This window comes from Cibotium barometz, chromosome 1 (genome assembly GCF_041138505.1).
Source record: "Cibotium barometz isolate CiBa-2024 chromosome 1, ASM4113850v1, whole genome shotgun sequence".
Classification (NCBI taxonomy): domain Eukaryota; kingdom Viridiplantae; phylum Streptophyta; class Polypodiopsida; order Cyatheales; family Cibotiaceae; genus Cibotium; species Cibotium barometz.
The window spans coordinates 59,304,802-59,314,477 of NC_141046.1; the positions used below are offsets into that span (position 1 = coordinate 59,304,802).

General features: G+C 39.1%; 1 protein-coding gene across 1 annotated transcript; it reads right to left on the reverse strand.

Annotated features, from left to right (window-relative positions):
- Positions 1-6,690: 6,690 nt before the first annotated feature.
- LOC147642245 (uncharacterized) lies at positions 6,691-9,426 on the reverse strand. The gene has a single exon (XM_086776811.1). The coding sequence runs from the start codon at positions 9,289-9,291 to the stop codon at positions 6,883-6,885; it is 2,409 nt and encodes an 802-aa protein (XP_086632937.1). The 5' UTR covers positions 9,292-9,426; the 3' UTR covers positions 6,691-6,882.
- Positions 9,427-9,676: the final 250 nt, after the last annotated feature.

A 9,676-nucleotide genomic window follows, 5' to 3' on the forward strand; every position in this document is an offset into this window, starting at 1 on the left:
ATGTGATGTGATGTGAATCGGGATGGATGTGGATGGATGAGATGCAATGTGAATGGATGTGATGTGATGTGATATGGATATGGATAGATGTGAATGGATGAGATGTGATGTGAATGGATGTGATGTGATGTGAAATGGATGTGATGTGATGTGATGTCAATCCGGATAGATGTGAATGAGTGAGATGTGATGTGATGTGATGTGATGTGAATCGAGATAGATGTGAATGGATGAGATGTGATGTGAAATGGATGTGATGTGATGTGATGTGAATCGGGATAGATGTGAATGGATGAGATGCAATGTGAATGGATGTGATGTGATGTGATATGGATATGGGTAGATGTGAATGGATGAGATGTGATGAGGATAGATGTGATGAGATGTAATATGATGTGACTAGATGAGAATGGATGAAGGACGATGGGAATACATATGATTGGATGTGGATGGATATTAAGCAATGTGAATTGATGTAGAAGACTATGGAATAACGAGAAATGATGTGGAACAATGTGGAAAGATGAGAGTTCGTTTTAGAAACTGTATTTATGACCTGTTTTTAGATGACTGTTTTATGTCAAGAATGCTGGGGAAGCATTTTGACCATCTTGTGATGAATGAGGTCATGGAGACCTAATTGATAAAGTTGCAACAGCTGACGGAGAGTCAACGGAGGACGTCTCGCATAGCAAGGTCGACCGAGGTCTTGACCAGCCTCGGTTCGGTTAAATGGTGAGCTTCCGGTACAGTGGATGAGGGACCAAGGAAGCGACCTATGAGAGTGAAGCGCTAGGTGATGTGAGAAGGAGCCTAGAGAGTACTGACCATATAGTGCTCGAGCTCTGGGTCGCCGAAGATACCCACACGTGCCTCGAGGAAGAAAATGGAGCAAGGTGTTAGCGTTGTTTTCTGAACTCGGGCATGGATCTGGTTGATTGACCTTGCTGATCCTCAACGGATGAGTCCGCGGCTCTTCTATATGGATCTGTTGGTTGATCTTGCTGATCTTCAACTGAGAATCCATCTAGATTTTTACAAGTGAATATATTTCCGGGTACTATGAGCTAGGAACTATTAAAAAGACCCCTGAGTGAAGAGGTGGTGAGCGTTCTAGTTGCCTGAACTATCTTTCTCGAAGGGTAATATTTCAATTACTACTTTAATGAATTTCATTCATTGAGTATTTGCTTAATGAGAAAAGGCACATATTTCTACTCAAATAACTAGTTCAAATACTCAATCATTGATCTCCTTTGTTTATGAGTGAAGAAGCTATTGCTTCAAAAAATCATTGATATCCTTTGTTTATAAGTGAAGAAGCTAGAACTTATTTAAGAAATCTAATCCTTATGATTTGCAACACTTTGTTTTCTGCACCTCTATGTAGGTGTTGGTCTTTGTGCATCAATACCTATTGGTTTTAACCAGCATTGAGAGCTCATCAAAGTCTATGTGTGTGAAGCTCTCTATGGTGGAAGGACCCACATCTAAGCTAAAACTTGAGCATTCTCAGTAGCAAGCTACTCTAATTTGTGTGTTAATCTGTAAACATGTTTGAGCTCCTACTAGCGGCATATCTCAAAGCAAAGCTACATTTTCTATGTATTTAAGGTCTCTTTTATGAGCTCAAAGATTAGCTCAAAAGAGATTCTTTAACAGCACAGGAGGTGGGCTTCTGAGCAATTTTTGTAGCAATAGTTAGCGCCTACTTTCCCCCATTTCTCTCTTGATTTGGTGCACTTTCAAAGGTGAAGGGGTTGGTGTTCATTTTGAGGAGGCTTTCCCCCTAGAAAGTGGGAAGCGAGAATCATTTTAAAATTTTTGTGACTTACCTTTGTGAATTTGTTTAAATCTTTGTGACTTACCCTTTGTGAGATTTTTTAATCTTTGTGAAACCCTTACTCCTAATCTTTGTCGAGTATTTTAATATATGGTTTAAAAGTTTGTGAAATCTTTGGTATATTTTACCTTTAAGAAGTGTTTTAAATCCTTGTGACACTTCTAACCCTTTGTGAGTACCTTAGTGAAGGTTCTAATCATTATTTTATGTTGACTTATTTTATCTTTGTGCAACATTCATGTGAGAGCTCCATTGTACAAGTCATTAATCTATAAAGGAATTTCCTTCCTCATTTTACTTTGTGGAAAATCTACATTTTTCAGTGTGTGTAATGGACTTCATGAATGATTTTAGAGGTCTCATACATAGGCTAAGTGGAGTTGGGATCAATATGGAGGAAAATGAAGTTATCTTTTAATAGAATACCTCTATGTTATGATCCAGATAGTAGGCTAAGTGGAGTTGGGGTTAACATAGAAGAAAAGGAAGTTATCCTTTTCTATTACTATCTAGCATACCTCTATGTTATGAGGGCTCCATGTGTTTCAAAAATTGCTAGCCAATCTAATCTCACCGTCACAACAGTGGTGGCCTCATCTCTCATCTTAGAGGAGACTAGGATGAAAGCAGGCAAGGCTTACCCATCATCATCATCCTTTGTGGGTGAGAAGACCTTTGTGGCTATGAATAAAGAAGGTAACCAACTCCCTAGGACTTACTATTATTGCAAGAAGAGAGGGCATGTTATGAAGGATTACTGAATCACAAAGCAAGAATGGTATGTTATGGATGAAGAGGATCTTCTTCTAGATGAAGGTTATGGATGAAGAAGGGAGGGCATGTTATGAAGGATTACTGAATCACAAAGCAAGAATGGTATGTTATGGATGAAGAGGATCTTCTTCTAGATGAAGGTTATGGATGAAGAAGAGAGGGCATGTTATGAAGGATTACTGAATCACAAAGCAAGAATGGTATGTTATGGATGAAGAGGATCTTCTTCCAGATGAAGGTATGTTATGGATGAAGAGGATATTCTTCTAGATGAAGTTATTTTATGGATGAAGAGGATCTTCATCCAAATGAAGGTATGTTATGGATGAAGAGGATCTTCTTCTAGATGAAGAATATCTTGCACTTTTGAAGAAAAAAACATAGGATCTTGTTGAGTTTTCTAAAGAGAATAAATAAGTTGGTTGTATATGGGTGTAAGCTAAAATACTTGGATGCCATCATTAATAGGTACAAAGTGTGATTGGTGGCCTAATTGGTGCTAAAGGCTATGCACATAAATAAATCATAGATTATGAGGAGACTTTTTCTTTGCGACCAAGATGAGACAACCTTTAGAAAGTCTATGCACATAAATAAGGCATAGATTATGAGGAGACTTTTGCTCTCGGCGACCAAGATGACAACCTTTAAATTGTTAATCTCTATGGCTACAATCAACAATTGGAACATGGATCAGATGGATGATGGATGTCAAGAATGCCATGGTTTCCTAGATGAGGAAGTTTACATGTCAAAGAGGGCTGAAGGATCTAGTATGTGGCAAAGAGGATTTAGTTTGCTTGCTAAATACAAGTCTTTATGGGCTTAAGCAAACTCCAAGGAGCTAGTATATTCAAGGCTGAATATGCATTTAATGAAGAAGGAATTCAAATAGAATGAGTATGATCACACTCTTTAACTACAAGCATGATTGTGAAGATGCCATTTCCTTTATTCTACTATATGTAGAGGATTTGATACATGGAGTAATGATAAGATCTTGGGGCTGAAGTGAAAAAAGCTTTAAGCTCAAAGTTTGAGATTAAGGACTTGTGTCTCTTTCATATTCTGGGAATAGAAAAATGTGGAGAACCAAAGACTCCACTTTCCTATCACAATAGAAGTACATTTCTTCTTTGTGAATAGGTTTAACATGTGCAATTACTTGGTGACTCCATGGAAAGTAATTACAAGGTTGAGGAAGGGGTTAAAGAAAAAACCTTGAAGGATGTTACAATCTACTGAAATTGATTGTTGGGAGTCTCATATATCTCAAGGTCATAGGGCCACAGCGGAACTATGCAATTGGCAAGTTGAGCCAATTTATGCAAGTACCTGATTGTTAGGAGTCTCATATATATCAAAGTCATAGGGCCAGACCGAAACTATGCAATTGGCAAGTTAAGCAAATTTATGCAAGTACCTACATAAGAATATGGCTAAACCAGTCTTGAAATATGTTCAAGGAACAAGCAACTATGGGATTGAGTACAAAAAGGAAAGGACTTGGAGCTGAGACGACATCAACTACTCACATTATGTAAGAGATACATCGAGGCTTTATGGGTTACAAAGGTTAGGTCTTGCTAAAGTTAGGAATACTCCCACCACAATCTACCATCATCATCTATTATGATAATCAATTACAAACTTTGGCATACAATCCAATGTGTCATGCTAGAAGTAAACACATTGAAGTGCACATTGTAGTGGCTTACCACTCATTAGAGAAAATGTTCTTATATAGCAGAAGTGATTTTGGAACATGTCGCATACATCTTCACAAAACCACTTGTTGTTGGTAGGGAATTGTTTGAGAAACACAGGCTCACTCTTGGAGTGAAGGAAAGACTCCCTTTAAGGGTGAATCTGTCATAAATGATTAGGTCTTTTAATATTTGTAGTTTATGTCTTTGATTCTAGGATGATGAAAAGGCATTTTGTGAAGTTAATTTTGAGGGGGAATGTTGAGATATCAAAATTCAACTACATTTATCATGTTGGACTTTTCTAAGCATGTTGTAAAAGTTTGGTTCACCTGAACTATAATGTGCTACCCAATTATTTTGATTATTTTCACACTAGTGAAAAGTTCATATTACATGCAAAATCCTTGATCAACCTTCATTTGGAGTCTTAAAACTCCTCAAATTATAATTAAAAGAAAAAACTTATGGTTCAATCAAGAGGTACCGTCTCAATAGTAAGCTTTATTATAGGCTAAATCATAGTGTAGGAAGGGATAATTCAGGCTCAATCATCTCCTTTAGAATTTTTTAGTTAGCATGTACAAAAGGCTTATAACCAATTAGTCAAGCAAGAGAATAATTCAATTTTCTTAGTAGAATTGAGAATAGAATAGAGCAATTCTCTACCAAGTAGATAGTGGGAGTTTCTCTTTCTTATTTTTCTATCTTAATACATAGACCTCGTTCTTATTTTTCTATCTTAATACATAGTTATTTCATTTGCTCCATTTATTATTTGTGTTACTCCTTGATTTCTAATTCCAACTCAAGCTTAGTCATTTGCTTATGCTTGCTTATGCTTGCTTATGTAGTAAAGGCACTTCATGCAAATTGGTTCTTTATGTTGTTAGATTTTAGATAGCATACTCCTATTGAAATATTCATAACACCTCAACACAATACACATAGAAACAATTATTGTTAGATTTTAGAGAGCATACTCCTATTGAAATATTCATAACACCTCAACACAATACACATAGAAGCAATTATTTCACTAATACACAAACATTTAAAGAAGAATTATATGCATACCCCCCTGTGGCCGCTCCCACCGCGCCTCCTTGGATGCATGGCTTCTATGTTATGTTAAAAGTAAAATGACTTGGATGTATAGTATCTATGCTCATTTAATATTATGTGTGTAAATCTATAAATAGGTGCAAGTTGCAATTTGTTTAATTCCTTTTTTAACTTTGAAAGGTAAACTTTTAGGCCTATGAAGATACACAATATTCAAACTAGAATGAGACTTGAGGGTTTTTTCATAAAGCAATTGCTTGGCATGCAATTGTATTTGCATAGAGACAAATGTTGGCATGAATAAGTATTATGATGGAGATTTACAGAAACCACATGGCAACCCAAACCTTTCACCAATTTAGATCCTTGTGTCCATGTGTTAAAACAACATTCTATGTAAGCTCGTAAATATGTGGAGGTTGTTTTCTATTTGAACTTCCAAAGATAAAATATTAGACCTATTGACAAGAAAGTCACCACATGATTCAAACTATGATGAAACTTGAATATTTTATCATAGAAGAGTTGCATGACATGGAATTGCATGCATGAATAAGTATTTTAATGGAGATTTTAAGGGATAGCTATTCATGATCCAATACTTTCACCAATATAAATAGGTGAAGGTTGCATTGTTTAGCTGTTTTTTGAGCTTTCAAAACTTAAATACTAGACTTTCACATAACATAGTCAAACAATATTGAAAACTACGAAACTTAAGTGTTTTGTCATAGAGCATTATGTGGCATGTGGATAGAGATAGTTGTATGTATGAATAAGATTTATAGGGAAACTACACACAGCCTAAAGCTTTCACCAACTTAGAACCAGCAAAGATCCCTGAGTAGACCTCATCTTGATATGTAAGGCTCAATAAGCTCATTACAATACTAGATGGTGTGGCATATGATAATGAGAGAGTTGTGGATGTTTAGTGGGTTAACACCATATTAGACAATTTGAAAAAAATCCCATTTTCACTTAAAGAGTAGAATCTAGATCTACAATCTTGAACAAATTTGGAGTTCGCATGTTTAAGATATATCCAAAATTAAATGGAGTGAGTGAGTGATTCTCAAAATATGGGATTTTTTCCAAAGTACCTAATATTGACTTGGGCAGGTTGAGTACTAGTTTAATCTACACAACTAGAAAGCCAAAAGCATTACGATAAGCCTGAATAGCCTCATCAAGTATTGGCTAATTTAAAAAGAAAACAATGGGCGACTAAAATCACTCAAAACAATCCTCTACTGTGCGCATGTAATTGAATCAAAGACAATGAAACAAGTTTATATGGTGGTCCATATTATGCAAGGAAAAAGATCCTTGGATTCCTGTTCATTACATTGCTCTAATGAGAGCATTAAACCATTTGATAACTTAATTACAAAGTAACCACCAAATGGTAATAATAATCAGACTACAAGCTCCACACCCAAGAATGTATTCTCCAATTTGAAGCTACCTGCATAGTTCCACCAAAACTACTGATCAGAATCTACCCCTTCCACTTCTGCCACCTCCTCCTGCTCTGCTAGACAACGAGGGGTAAGAGTTCCACATGTTTCCATTATCAGCTTGTACTGAGCTTTTTTGAGAAGTATGTGTTGCCCCATCGGCACTCCCGCCATGGCGCGGGCTGAAATAGAAGCTGAAAGCACTGTAATCCTTGCTTAAGAAAGAGTACTGCTGAGGTGGACCCTTATCATCCAATGCAGGCAAGACATGTGTCTCTCTGACCAGTAATTCTTCAGCTTTGTTGGGTCCATGACCATGTTGATGATGATGATGAAGGCCATGCTGGTAATCATTGTGATGATGATCATGGTGGCTATTTTGGTGCTCATTGTGGTGATGATCATGATGTCCGTGTTGTGGATGGGGACCCTGATGGCCATGTATTTTATCATTGCAGTGAGGATCATGACGGCCATGTTGTGAATGGTAATGACCATCATGGCCCATTGCTTGCTTTCTGATTCCTTGCTTCTTCTTGTGTTTGAGACCCAGCATTGGAGACAGTGTTTTGCTCAAAGCCTTGCTCCAGCTTGTTGTTGAGTGTGAGTACAAGTGCTTGTCATCCTCCTCAGATTCCTCTTCCATTGCTTTCACAGAAATCAATTTTGGGCTCTTGAGAAGCTGCTTCACTGCATTCAGAACAGCCAGCCTTGGGCTCTTCAGAGACTCCTTCTCAGAATGCATTGTATTCACAGACTCCATCTTAGGGCTCTTCTGAAGCTCCTCCTTGAACCTGTGGTTGAACACTGTCTCACCATCACTATGTTCTTGATGATGATGGTGGTGGTGGTGACGGCCGTGATGCTGGTGATGATCATGACCATGAAGATGGTGATGGTGACTGAGGTCATCCCTCTTGACTGTCAACATGGGTACTGGGGAGACCCTAACGTCCCTTCCACAATCAATGCTTACTGTACCACTTCTCCTTTTGGTGAGGAAACTTGCAAGCTTGGCTCGCGGGCTCTTAAAAGCAGTGGTATCAGAACTTGGATAAGCTCTTGGGCTCTTGAGGGCATTTGAATCAGAAAGATATGCTGCTGCTTCAGCATTACCTTGCCTATCATGTATATGTCCTTGCCTGACTGCAGATTTACTGAATACCCCATAAAAGCTGCTTTTCGGGCTCTTGAATTGCTTGTTTGCATCCATGTCAATACCGTTCATACTGGTTTGAGGGCTCCTATTATGCCCATGTCCATATAGAAGGCCATGTCCATGCCTGTGCCCTTGTCGAAGCATGTCTGGAGATTTGGTGTAAACCCCATTGACATTGCCTCGAGACCTAATGCATTTGGCACTGTCAGTCGTATCTTCATCAACAAAAGACACTGATTTTCTTCTACTAGGAGCGATCTCTGGCGATGCACTGACAGAATGTCCATTGGGACATTGAGAAACACAAACAGCATCACTACCAGATATGGACTTGGACCTTCTATTTCTTCGTGGAAAGAATGAAGAGATCCACGAGGAGCCATGATGATAATGATCATCAACATGTCTATTAAAGACATAAAAGCCATGTTCCCTTCCTGGGGAAGCATCCTCATCACCATATTTCTCATTCCTGAGGGGGCTTTGAGGAGTGAATTTGGAAGTAGGAGAGGGGAAATGACGATATGCCTGTTTTGACGATGACTTGGGCGAAGTGAAGTGGGGTGAAGAGAGAAGAGAAGATGCATCACCTCTGCAGATACTTTCATGGACTTCTCTCATGGAAGCAGAATAAGAAGCCCTGTCACCATAGCCATAGCCATGGCTATTGTAGCCAGTAGCTTCTTTTGTTCTCCAGCTGCTGCCAAACCTCCTCTCAGATTCTGACATGTATTCAGTTCTAACCCCCCCATGCACTCTTGTGCGACCATGCTCGTCTCTATGCTCGTGGCCCGGTTCATGCCCATAGACATGCACTTTGTCGATGGTGCTATCACGTTGGTGTCTGCGTAGAAGAGACCATATAGGTGACTTCTTCTTTCTAGGGATCTCTCCTTTGATGAAGTGATGGTTGTTGATAATAGGGTGGTTTCTCAGTCCAGCTTCAAGGAGAGGAGAGGATGTCTTCATGGGCTGGCATTGAGGAGAGGAAGTAAGAGAGTGATGCTTTTGAAGATATAGGGCAGCCATTTGCTTGACGTCTGCTGTGTTGTGGTCCATGGAAGCTCTCCTAGTCTTTGGGGGAGAGGGTTTGGATAGGGTGGTGGTGCCTGTGGGAATTGATGAAGAGAGGAGGCCAATGGGAGGCGTGTGTGTAATGTGGGCACTTTGAATCAGATCTTCATAGTCTTCTTCTTCTTCGATGAGAGCAAGGAGCCGGTCATTGAGGCAATGGGCACAAACACCCACCACTGAATGGTGGGGATGTCTCCGGCACCTGCCCATATATGAAACCTTAAACTTGTAACCAGATAACTTCAATTTGATGCAGGTTTGCTGCTTAGATCTAAGCAACCTCCGCCCTTAGTACAGCAGCGAGCCTCTGAAATATATAATGTGCTTACGATCCTGTGAAGAAAGACGAAGGCTACCCAACATAGCTCTTCTAGCAAGCAAGCGACATGCAGATTAGAGTTAAAAAACCATACAGTAATCTAGCAATATGCAGCTACTATATGTAAGCACTAAGAACAGCGAGGACCGCCCATGCATTGCTCTAATATGTGTGTGTGTGTGTGTGTGTGTGTGTGTGTGTGTGTCTGTGTGTGTGTAGAAAGAACGAGGGAGAGCGACTGTGACAGAGCAAGACTGCGAGAGAAAAATGCTCGAG

Coding starts and splice junctions, on each gene's coding strand:
- LOC147642245 (XM_086776811.1), bottom strand. CDS start 9,291: ATGGGCAGGTGCCGGAGACATCCCCACCATTCAGTGGTGGGTGTTTGT.